Below are 12,854 nucleotides of genomic sequence, written 5' to 3' on the forward strand. Positions count from 1 at the left end.
GTAAAGTCACGTAGGTATAAAATGAAATAAATCACGACGTTTCGGGCGCGACACAAGCGTCCGTCATCAGGTGGGAAAGCCTTGGTGTGCTGCTGAGGCAGACTGTTTTAAATGGTTTGAAATGTGTGTAGCCCATGGGTCATAAAGAAGTGGCCAGGGCTAGTGATGTTAACGTGAGAAATTAGCGTGTAACTGTAAGGTAGGAAAGCGGCCTCCTCCTCGATTTTACGTGACTTTACCGAAAGAACCAAAGAGTCTGGATTCCTGCAGTCGCGAAAGCTTCAAATCAAGATTGGCTCAAGTATGTATTGTTGTTGCCCTTGAGGGGGTTTACTTTCGGAATTAAATGCGTTCTGGAATTGCTGACACACAGCCACAACGTACGTGTCGCTGTGTTCACACCTGAGAGTGACACTGCATCAGCCTTTTACCAATATTCCCCCGCCCCTGCGTTTGCCTTACACGGCCACAATGCTGAGTTATCCTCAGTTGCTCAGGCACACAAGTTTCACACCTGTCTCCCTGTCAAGTGAATGTGGTGTATCCTTTTGTCATGCAGTCTGAGACAGACTTCCAACACGACTTCAGTTTTGGGGGTGTAGTGCTGCGACAAGAGCACTGAAGTAACTGCTCGTGTAAGTACATCATGTTAATATATCGTATTGAAGGCTGAGGCCTATTTTACTGTACCGCTCCTTACAGAAATCTTCTTTCCCGAGTGGTTGTGCATTTGTCGCTTGTTTCAGAGGTTCGCGATTCGATCCCAGGAGTCGCCGTAGTTAATATTGCGGGTGTATTATCCAAAACTGCATTTCTATATGCTTCACAAATAATGTAAAAAAATAAATCCCGTGTTATTAATGAATGAGGAGGACATGTGTGCTGGCGTCAGAATCAAAATTTGCAAATCTAAACAAGTACTCAGAAATGACTGGATTGGGTAAAACCACATGTATATATGTTGAACATCTTTCGCACTGTACATAGCTAACTGTGCTAATCGGAGGTGTGGAGGACAACAAACTGAACACAAAAAGCAGTTCTAAAGAAATTGTTTTCAATCTAGATTTAAAAGTGCATAGCTCCAATGGCTTCCTAATATCGGAAGGAAGAGCATTCCAGTTGGCCGCAGAAGCCCATCTGAAAGCGAGTGATGCGGTGACTGTCTTTGTTCGATGGCTTGCCAAAAGCCACTGCTGCTAGGATGATCCACCAATCCCATCTCTCGATTGCAATCGTGCATTAGCTGCACACCTGCATTCGCTGTTGAACCACTCGTCCATCACGTGTTCCATCATCGCAACTACAGCACTGCCCTGCACCTGTGGCCGCCACAGTTGCTAACATTGTGTTGTTTGTTTAGGTGATCGGCAAGGCCCAGAAAGGCGAGCGGGAGGCGATGGACCGTGGGCTGGCTCGCATCGAGTGTGACATTAAGCAGGAGGTGGAGGGCCGGCCACACAAGATCAAGAAATACCTGTTGGAGTCGTTCCCCTTGCCAGGGACGAGCGCCGATCTTCGCCGACAGTTCACGACACAGCCGGCGGCCGAGATGGTGCTGCAGGTCTTCCAGAACGCCGAGGACATCTTTGTGAATAAGCTGAAGAAGGTGGGGCCATGGCGTCTGGACTTAATGCAACAAAATTACCTTGCGAGAACATTCATGCATTTGCTTAGATTTGTCAAAGATTTTCCATAATACATTTGTCCTCGGAATTATTTAATAAGTGATAATCGCCATACGTTTCAAGTCTGTGGATACTTCCACCATTATCAAAAGACTTGCTCTACCACTGAATTAACACTCCTCTATAATATTTAGGGCCATCGCTTTCACAAAATTCAGTCACACGTTGAAACAAAAGTAAGGGGGGGCATTGAAATCGGTCGGACATCTATGCATGTATCACCCTCTATTTGTCCCAACAGAGTGATATGCCTGCACGTGGTTTGGGTCCTTTGTTGTTTCTACCGACAGTGTGTGCAGGACTTCCTGGGGCAGGTGAAAGGGGACACGCCGGCCCGGAATATGTTTCAGTTTGCCCTGTGCTGTAGCTCCCTCGAGACTCCTCGCGACCTCGTGGTCAAGGAGAAACCGGCCGCGTTTCTCGGCAACATCAGCACTCCCGACACCAGACCGCCGCCTACTCCGGGGAGTAAGGAGACAAATTTGCATATACAGTAGACTCGATTATCTGCGCTAATGACGTGGAGGATGGCTGCGGATAATTAAAAATCTCGGATGATCCAAAGATATCTATTTTTTGCGGATCTCTATGCCACAAACTAACGATCAACCGATCGATGCACGTGCTGGGTGATAACACTTTCCTGCTAATTTGACCAAGTCCAATATCGGCTCAACTTTCATGTGACGGACATTACTCTCACGTTCAGAGTGGGTTAGAATGTGCTTCCCTTTACTCTGTAGACCAGAGGTCACTAGAAGCGATGTCAGAGGTAGCTTTGTGAAGTTCTCTTCTGTGGGCCATTCTCCAATAGGACGGGTTCCGCTGCTCCGTGAGAGATCCGAGTGGATACTCCGTCTCATGACACGATATCGAAAGCACAATCTGAATAAAATGTAGTTTCTCGTATTGTACATAAGGGATCAGACCACGGAGGACTGTCAAAATGCTGAGTGTGATCTTGAAATTTATCCTGGACTGGTTCGGGGGATAGTTGAACAATTTGAATATTGGGGCGATATCGTCTTGCATACGGGTGTGAGAAGTCTGCCAGTGGTTTTTTGAGTCCATCATCTAGATTTTTGGGTTAGATCATGTATACATGCACTAAATAATACGCGTTAATATGCACTATTTACGTGACCTAATCCAAAAATCTCTATTATGGATAATCATTGGTCGCGAAGGCCTTCGTGTTAAACTTGTTTTTTGAGTCATCTGGAGAGTGATGATGAAACTTATCGGGAGGCCGTAGATGAGACGTGGGGGTGGGGGGGCAGAGAGAGAGTTGCAGTTGTTGAGCCTATTGGAGCGAGTTACAGCATCGTTGTCCTCTCCTACAATGGCATTGCTTGTCTCCTTCGCAGAGGCAGTAGCCGAGCATCTGGTCCGTCTGCTGAGCCACGTAAGTAAGATGGCAAAGCCCCCGAGCCTATCTGCGCTGTTACGCGTGGAGAAGCAGCTTGCCGAGCATTTTGACTCGTGCGACCTCCCCAGCCTGGGCCTCGGCTCCTTGGACATCCTCCATCGCAACGCCCAGGTGCGTACGTGGCGTGCGTGAGCCCACCCGCCTCCAGCTGGTAAGAGGCAGTACAGCAAGTAGGTGTACGACACTGCCCGTGCAAAGTTTGAGTGTACTTACCGCCTCCGAGTGGCGCTCAATGTTAAGTTTGTTTCCAAAATTGTGCGCCGTAATATTAGTTTATTATTACGAACTTAAAATTCATTTGTCGATAACTCGAATACGTTTAAGCGTTATGTAATCACTGCCAATGCAGAGCACAACACAGTGTCACGTAAGATGCATGGGTTTTCTCTTGTCACTCTTAAAAAATATCTGTGAATTTGGCAAACATCCCAAAGGTAGATATTGAAATCACCGTTAAAATTGAGTGTACAGCGGTGACATTCAGATAACATTTATGATAACACTATATATGCAAAGTGGCCAGGTGGCTCAGATATCAAAGCGGTGCGATGACAATAATTCGATTCTGGGCTTGAATCTGGATTTTGACCGCTTGGGTTGAAACCGAGGTCTCAAGTCTTATCAAGTCGATCGTCCGAGCCCAGTCACCAGCGACTGCACAAAATTACAGTCTCATTAAACTTGGGTTTTGCACTTCATTTTCCTAATTCCATCTCTGAGAATAACAATTTCAGCTTGACTCTCGTGCGCCGCACAATCTCATAACACAGCTAATGTGAAAGTGTTGGCTCCTATTGTGTACAAGATAAAAGGCCACCCATCGCATTTTATGACACAGGGCCTGCACGGCTATGCGAGATTTACGCATGGATGATTTATTTGTCTCTTGACATTACGCCGATAGTGCATTTGGAAAACTAAAATTGAGAACGAATTTTGTGTTAATTTGCAAACTTAAATCTGTAATATTTAATCAGTTTTTGTGCACTGCATTGTGAGATGCAGCTCCATGCGTATCGTTTAGCTTTAAGCCGGTGTTTGCCTTGCGGTCGCCTCGGTGTCAACCAACTGATGTTGACGGATTTGTTGTGTCTGTGGTAGCTGTTGGAGGAGACTGGGGTTGTGATCTCTGCCCTGGGTGGATCTGGAGCCACAGCGGGAAGCTTCTGTCCAAAGCGCGACGAGCTGCATGGAGTTCATCCACCAGTGCGGCAGCCTCGACACCGCAGCGGTGAGACACGGACCCCAGTAGGGGCCACAGGGGCGGCTCAGAGATGGGGATAAGGATTTGGAGATATAGGGCGCTCGCGTAAATAAACTCTTCAACTCAAAGCGCCTTACAGCAACGTCTCATCTCAACCATTCCATTGCTCTACGGCAGTCTACCCGAGGGGACCCCCCCCCCAATGGCAGCTGTTCCTATTTGGCACGTGGTGCACGCACTACCGGCCTGTGAATGGACATGTCTGCCATTCGGGAGCGATGTTTGATTTTCCTACGTGGTTTTTTCCCCGGTAAAGTAATTTGCAAGTATTTGATCTGATTTGGCAAATTTGGAACATGATGCGGTTACACGTGGCCAATTCAATTTTTTTTAATACGGCGTCACAGGATTATTATCATACATTGTGAAACAGATCTCTTTGTTTGTGGTGAATAAACTGGCAACATTAACCAGGGCGGATGCTGGGCTTGATCCGAGAACCACCACTCGGCCATGTTTCCATAAATTTGTGCAGTCACATTAACGCTGTTCACGTCGTACGCAATGGACACTTTATTATTAGCACCACCTCTGGACCTGTTTGGCTCCTGGTCCATTTTGAGAGGTCTTGTAAGGGCGACGTATTACAGTTTGATTTTATATCGGCACAGCAAATGGCCAATGGAAAACCACCCGTTCCGTGGGGGTGCTACGCGCTGGCACGGATCGGATGCGCCAGTGGAAAAGGGCTGCTAGCAACTCGGCCGCCTCCAAACGAAAGAGAGAGGGTTCCAGGTCTCTGTTGTTGGCTGTGTGCTCTGCAGCTGCCGGCCGTGGACTGCGCTGTGGGGCAGCACTACGGCGTGCATTCCTGCCGCAACCTTGGGCACGGCCCCGTGGCCAACCTGGTAAAACTGGCGCAGAAGGCCAAGCCCGGTGGCAGCAGCGGCGGTGCCCATCGGTGCGCCGTCTTGTACGAGGAGACGGCGCTGTGTGCTCGCGACTCGAGGTTTGGCAGCCCCCTCCAAAGTGCCCTCCTCCTCACCCCTCTGCTCACCTCGTGATCTGCCTGACCGCCACGGGTCGCTCCTCAAAATTGTTGAGTCGGCGACAGACACTTGGGGTTCTTTAATCTTTCACATCAAAGGGTCAGTGAGCCACACCAATATGCCATTGGTAATGTAACTTAAGGATTCAATGTTCAAGGCAAGTGATTGTCGAGACAAACTGATGATTGTGTGTGTTACACCCCTCTGGCCGTCCACTGCCTGATGAAGGCCTCGCCACGTTGCTTTGGTCATGGGGGTTGTTGCACCAAACTTTACCACGCTTGGTGAAGGGGGCGGGGATTAGGTTCAGGACTTGTTCAGATATCAGTCACCACTGACGTTAGCCATGGCTAGGAATCCAACTCGGATCGCCGCGTTAGTATCGCAGTGCACCAAACATTGCAGCAGTGCTTCAGAAATCATTCCGAAGTTGCTTGATATTGCACACAGTTTGAATAAACCATCATTACTTCAGGAAATATATTTTTAATTAAAATTTAACTTTGTACATGCTGTGATCGTAATAAAGAGTTGTGCTAGTTAGTAGTAACAGCGCGATACATCGGTTAACTCGATTAATATTTATTATTAAGCTGACAATTCATGTATTGAATTGCACGTGTAAGAATCAACTTCTAAAAAATTGTATCCCTTTTTATTTTAATAGTTTCACATTGCCACTGCAGAGAGTCGACATGATCAGTGTAAGTTCAAAAGAACTGACACACCTTGTGAAAAATCCAACGCAGAAGATCCCTGGGCTTGATATTCCACGAAGATCATGGTCCCCCTAAACCGCATCTGCACAAACCATGGCAGATGCGGATACCTGATGCACAAATGGAAAATTTTAAACTCTCCAGTGTTTGACTGTGGTCATCCAGAACAGATCGTACAACGTGAAACGACGCAATAGAAAATTAAAGTCAAGCCACAGTGCGATTGTGACCATCCAACCCAAGCTATTCACGATATTGTGAACCACAGTCGTTTGTGCTCCTTCAACGGAGTAGTTTTAGTTTAGTTTAGTTTTCATTTATTTGGTATAGCCCTGTGAGCCATTCGGCTCTTGAATCGGGTGCAACCTCAACAAACAAAAAAGACAAAAACATGACCAAGAAAACATCTTAAAGTGACTTTGTGCATGTGCAAACAGAAAATCCAGGAAAAAACGTCAAAATATTCCTGATATAGCACCGTACACCAACGCTGTGTGCAAAAATCCCAGTGGGATGCAAGACAAACAACAACAACAACAAGAAAACTTAGATTAAGGCCATCAGTCTAACTCCGTACTACAATAAACAAAAACATGGCCAAACCAAAAAACTTTTAGAAATCACCAAAATAAAGCTATACATGCAATGTAACAGTGATCGTAGGAACTGTGACCGAATTTTTAACAATAAACTACATAAATAACATGTATCACCAAACCCTAGAGCCACAGCTGGCTGCATGAGTCACTCCACAAATAACAGGAGGAGCAGGAATTGTAACCCTACATGAAGCCCTCTCGTCGTGACCAGCAGACCTCGGACATTGGCTTATGGCTCCTGAACATGTTGCCCTCATGCGCACGAATAGAATAGCTCAGGGGTTGGCAATCTGCGTCTCCCGGTGCCGCATGCTGCTCTTTAAAGACTGTTTGGTGATGTTGTTTATGAAGGACCACTGTCTCGTATTCACCACAGTGCATTGCGCCTCTTGAAATATTGAGTTGAGTAATCCCGGTAGTTGAGAAACTAAGGTAGTTGAGTACCCCGGGAACACGCTGTGGTTCGTGTCGCGTTAATAGCTCCGTACCGTGCCGTGTAACTCACTAAGCAGCCGATTGCTCGCGTGCAGTGGTAGTGCCGTGTTCATTGATAACACTGCACACTCCGTGCAGTGGTAGTGCCGTGTTCATTGATAACGCTGCACACTCCGTGCAGCGTTGTGTGAGGATGGCTCACTAATTGAAAGGGGAGTCGTAGCTATCGCACTGTGGGGTGGTCATCGCCCTCCTCCCCCTGGGCATGTGCCGTGTGTGTTGTGTGCGTCGTGAGTCATGGCGATGTAAACCCGGGGTAGCTCCTCTCTCCGTCTCTTCGTTTGTTGCTGTCCCGGCGAAGCTCGAGTTGGTGAGCGCAACGCGTGGCAGATCCGGCTTCACCCGTTCCCACTCCTCCCAGTCAGCGACTCCCAAACCCCCACTCAATAATCGCAGATCACCACCCAGGTCCTTATCAACCAAATGATTTTTAACTAAACTATTTTTTGTATTCTTAACAATGTATCCACAGTTCAGTTTTTAAGTACAATTTTACCGGCGCACTGTATGTTTTCCTGGTGTGGACTGTGGCTGTTTTTGCTATTGTTTTACTGCCTTTTCCAAGCTTGGAAATGTATGTATGAATGAAATTGGAACTTATATACTTCATTTATTTACTAATTGACAAACTATATTTTACCAGGTAAGGCCCACTGAGCATATATAGCAGTTTTTCAGAAGCGACCTGGCCATCGCAAATGATAGCTCAACGAAGTGGCTTATCGTCACGTGGACATTTATAGCAGACAAATATACAGCATGCGTCAGGGTTGGGATGTAACCCACGACCTCCTGCGTACCAGGGGAGGTAGTTAACATCTCCCAGTCACCGTGGTGCCCTGTGGTCACGTGAGGCCTTCCACTTCTGAATGGCTTGCGATGCATATTTGAACATTACTGCAAGCGTCTTAGCCTCGTTCATTCGGTATTCGAGGGGAATATTGCCATTTAGTAACGCTGTTTCAAATATCGCGCATTGAACTTTCGATTTTAATTTGCAATGTAATTGAGGGACTGTGCGTTGTCTTGTCGTGGTCTGGTGCTGTTGTTGTGTTGCTGCCTTGCCCAAACTTGCATTTGTTGACAAATCGGCAGGAATCTATGTACTTTGTATTTTTAGCAACATGCTTACATTTTCTCCATCTTGCCTCTCATATCGTTTTTGTACATACCTCGCTGACCCGCCCCTACTGGACATATGTGAAAAGAGCTTCATAGCTCATTGGATTCCTCCAGGATGAAAAAAAGATTCTGATTAATCAGTGGCACTGCCAACAGCCTACATCCACACACGACCAATCACCCCTTGTAATGCCATACACATGGTTCCTTTCCCATAGACATGTAATTCTGCAAATGTGCAGAAATGTCTGGCGTATGCGAATTACTCCAGACAATTCTTAGTTTTTTCGGTAAAGTCACGTTGAAGGGAAACAACAAAATAATAAAATATATATAAAACAATAAAAAATTCTCACGACGTTTCGACCATAACTCAAACGGTCATATATATTATATTATTATTTTGTTGTTTCCTTCAACGTGACTTTACCGAAAAAACTAAGAATATGAATTACTGCAGTCACGAAAGCTTTAAATCAAAATTTACTCCAGACAAGTTTAGAGTATTAAACGTGACCTGTTGTGACTCGTCTAATGTGTATCGCGTGGTCGTCAGCACAGAAAGATGCGTCTGGTAACGTCCTAATGGACCAAACATCGTAAAAAGGAGGCTGGGTCTGCGTTGTTCAGTGACCACCATATACAGGGACTCTTCTACTTACGGACGAGTTAGGTTCCAGAAGTCTGTTCGTAAGTCCAACTTTACTCCTGTCGATTCCAAACATGTTGTACGGCGTGTACACTAAACACAGGGAATGGCTTTAAGAGTTGTATAATCTCCTGTAGACGTAGACGCCACTGGTTCTTCACGTTGTGTAGATGTAGATGCCACCACCACCATCTATTGCGTGGCGGTTGAACTTATGAATCTCGGTACAAACAGGCAACTGGACATATGGACAGGTTTCTTTGTATCTCTGAGACTTTCTAAGTTGAATGTTTTTTAAGTGAAGGAGTCCCCATAAATATTTTTGAGGACCACTGGGATCTTTAGTTTAAACCGTGAGTCTTGGAGTCATTGGACCAGAAAGAAGTGAGATAAAAACGACAGTAACATTGAAAAATATGTACACAGGGCAGGGAGGGCCCAGCCGCATGACAGGATTTATTCAGCGCTATCGTCACGGTAACAGAAACAGTGCTCCCGAATGAATCGCAGAATCCCCCGAATATTCCGCCTCAGGCGGGAGAATCTCCGTCCAGACCCGCGTGACGCCTTTGGCCCAATCTTGTCGACGGCATCATCATCATCCTCCTCGTTGTTGTTGTTGCCTGGTTGGAGAGCAGGGCCCCGCCTGGCAAATGGACGCACGCGCCATCGTTAGCACGGTCGGCTACGGTTAGCACGATCGGCTACGTACGCGTTCAAAATTATTTCAACGTACAGACATGCGCGTATCTATAATGCCACCGTCTGCCCCATCGTGCATTCTCGGCTGTGCTTACACTGGTTGCTGCAGTGCACCTCACATGTGTCCGGCCGCTCAAATGCGAGGTAGGAGGATGCCACACATCTCTCACTATGGCCAGTAGCGGAATGCTACATTCCTATAACAGGAGCCAATGGTGGTGTATAATAGGATCACCGCTGTTGACTTCCCACAAAATGGGATTCATTATTTGACTATAGCTCGGGTTGATAAATAAGCTGTTAACCTTCTTGACCTGGATTTTGAACTCGCAAGCGTACAGTGATCGTGGAGTGCTCTAACCGCAGCACCTCCAAGTGGGATGCAGTGCAATTCATATATTTATAATTAAGATATATATTTTTACTAGGAATGCATTTAGCTGCAGATTGGTGGAGATGAGGTTAGGGATAAGATATTACATCCTTTGGAGCCCTGGGATATTTACATCTTCAAGTGAGATGAACTAAAGAGGTGAATGCCATTACAGAATCCTCATTTCACAACTCCTCATGAAACAGATTCCCCGTTCTTACAATACAGAACTTGTCTCATCTGATACAGAACCCAAATCTCATGTGTCCTCAATATTTTTTACTTCCTCTCAATCGTGAATACTACATTGTGGGAATTAACAGTGGTTGTAATATAAATAGACTTGCCCTTGCTATAGGAATGTGTAATTTACTCAAATAACTAATTTATGATGATGATGGTGTTTGCTATATGCTAATTTATATCAGGAGACACTTTGTCTGAATGACCTCCCCAATACACATTTTTCTCAAGGTGCACTTCTGCCTGGAGACTCACTCTTGTCTCGTGGCCGACTCCATCTCCTCCTCCTCCGCGATGACGTCATTGGTGCCACCACTTTGGGGAATTTTTCAGACAGGCGTGTTACCGCACAGTCACCTGCTGACTCCACTCCCCACTCCGACTCCATTCCCCAATCAGAGTTTGAAGCCCACTCGCTCACAGAAACTGAGCCTGCAGTATTCTGATTTGTCCAAGTGGACTCCGAAGTCTGCTCGCTTGCTGCAGGGACTTGGAAATCTCCCTCACAGAGACAGGGGATTGCCGAGAGGCTGCAGGCCACCATCGGCTCCATTTCCTCTTCAACGATGACGTCATTGGTGCTGTCACGTTGATCGAAGAGTTTTTCAGACATTCGTGTTACCGCACAGTCACCTGCCGACTCCACTCCCCACTCCGACTCCATTCCCCAATCAGAGTTTGAAGCCCACTCGCTCCCAGAAACTGAGCCTGCAGTATTCTGATTTGACCAAGTGGACTCCGAAGTCTGCTCGCTTGCAGCAGGGACTTGGCAATCTCCCTGGCTGAGACGGGGGACTGCCGAGAGGCTGCAGGCCGCCACCGGCTCCGTGTCCATGGCTGGGCAAGGCGGGAAGTTCGCTTGCGGTGGCACGGTCCTGCCGCCCAACAATAATGGGTGGTTGAGGGCCTCCGTGGGTGTGAGGCGACGTTGGGGATCCCACCTGCCAAGGAGGCAAACGGAGGGAGTCAGGTGCCTGTTGCATTCTAAAATCGCTTCATTGAATCGTGGTCTGGGGTGAAATGCGCAATTCTATCCTCAACACTTTTGTCAGAAACGATATTTATTTTAAAAAGCGACGAGATGAAGAAACGATGCCCCGGTGTGACACAAAACTTTGCAGTCCTAGCCCAAACGACACGTGAGGTCTAAGATCGTTTCCAGTAATGTTGATGGTAGACGCAAAGTGATTTATATTTAATTATTTGTACGAGGTGAAATGTAGACAATAGTAACAAGTCTCTTACTGAAGGCACCCGCGGAGAAAATTGATGAACTTTTGATTGCGGGTTCCCAGAACCGCCTTCAAAGACACGGAGCACGGGACGATCCGTTTCCCGTTGACGACGGGGCGATTCTTTTTGTCTGTTTATTGGAGAGAGAAAAAGAGAGAAACACTGAATTAGTTGTGGCGATCAGTGCAATGCGGCGGCGGTCCTTAACCCTCCAATTGCTATGTTTGCAAATATGATTCCATGTTGGCGGTCGACTACAGCCTGTCATCCCTCCAGGGTCGATAAAATTTGTAACCGTTTGTGAGACGTTTGCAGTAGTCGTGTGGAAAGGATGGCTTCTAAGCGTTAAAGTGAAATTCCCACTCTCAACTCTGGGCCACCGGAGGAGACGAGAACCTCCTGATACTTGTTTGAGCAAGGAGACACTTTGATGTTTATTTTAGTATTATATTATTATTTGCATCACTTGGAGAGGATGGTAATTTGTTGTACAAGCGTGCTTTTAAGCATAATATATTTCTCAATCAAGGACCCAGAGTTTGTGTGGAGGGTTGTTCTCTGTGGTTGTTTTGTACTATGGTAGAACTGCTCTATGCTGATTTAGGATACCGTCGCATCTGCCACACAATTTTTAAAAATTGTGCTAAGTCATGCTGAAATTAAAAAAAACGGCCACTCATCTTTATTAAAAATGTGATGGCCAGAATTCCATGTAATTAATACACACGTCCTCTGTTGGATTGCAAATCCCTATGGGTTTTCCAAATATACTGTGCTACCTAAACATTACCGTTCCTTTTAAAGTATTTTTTTCATAAGACTCCTTACTGTCGCACTAATTCAACACGTACTGACAAGTACGTTGCCAAGACCGTTGTGACTTTTAAACCCAAATAAAGCACAGTTCATTTTTTAATTACGCGAAGCAGTTTCCATGCCTTTCTATTCAAGCACAGAGCACGAGACACGCGGCTGCACGGCCACGACTCTCCGGGCAGTGACAGCAGCAGCAGCAGCAACAGCTACGAACTCCAGCACCACCACCTCACCACCCCCCCTGTCCACTCACCAAAGGAGATAATGTTGTGGGTCGAGGCGTCAATCATGGCTTTGGGTGGGAGCCCCAACATCTGAAACCAAGATCACAAGAGGGATGAGTTGGATGAGGTCCGTCGCTCGAGTGAACAGAGCGTACATACGCTGCACTTTGTCTCATTGAAACGTCGATGTACAATGAACTTTGCCTGCTCTTGTACATACTGTTTGCAGATATTTATCTCTATCATCAGGCGAAGCATACATATTTGGTCTTTAATTGACGACGTGGTTACTACGTGCGGCTTCGTTGC

General features: G+C 46.4%; 1 protein-coding gene across 1 annotated transcript; it reads left to right on the forward strand.

Moving 5' to 3' along the window:
• Positions 1-1,369: 1,369 nt before the first annotated feature.
• Positions 1,370-4,401, forward strand: LOC142924850 (uncharacterized). Its single transcript, XM_076067742.1, has 4 exons — positions 1,370-1,609; positions 1,979-2,156; positions 3,056-3,228; positions 4,219-4,401. Exons 1-4 carry the CDS (start codon positions 1,400-1,402, stop codon positions 4,399-4,401), a joined length of 744 nt encoding a protein of 247 aa, XP_075923857.1. The 5' UTR covers positions 1,370-1,399.
• The last annotated feature ends 8,453 nt before the right edge of the window (positions 4,402-12,854 follow it).

The sequence above is a fragment of the Petromyzon marinus genome, chromosome 17 (assembly GCF_048934315.1).
Source record: "Petromyzon marinus isolate PM22_M1 ecotype Great Lakes invasive population chromosome 17, UKy_Petmar_22M1.pri1.0, whole genome shotgun sequence".
Taxonomy (NCBI): Eukaryota; Metazoa; Chordata; class Hyperoartia; order Petromyzontiformes; family Petromyzontidae; genus Petromyzon; species Petromyzon marinus.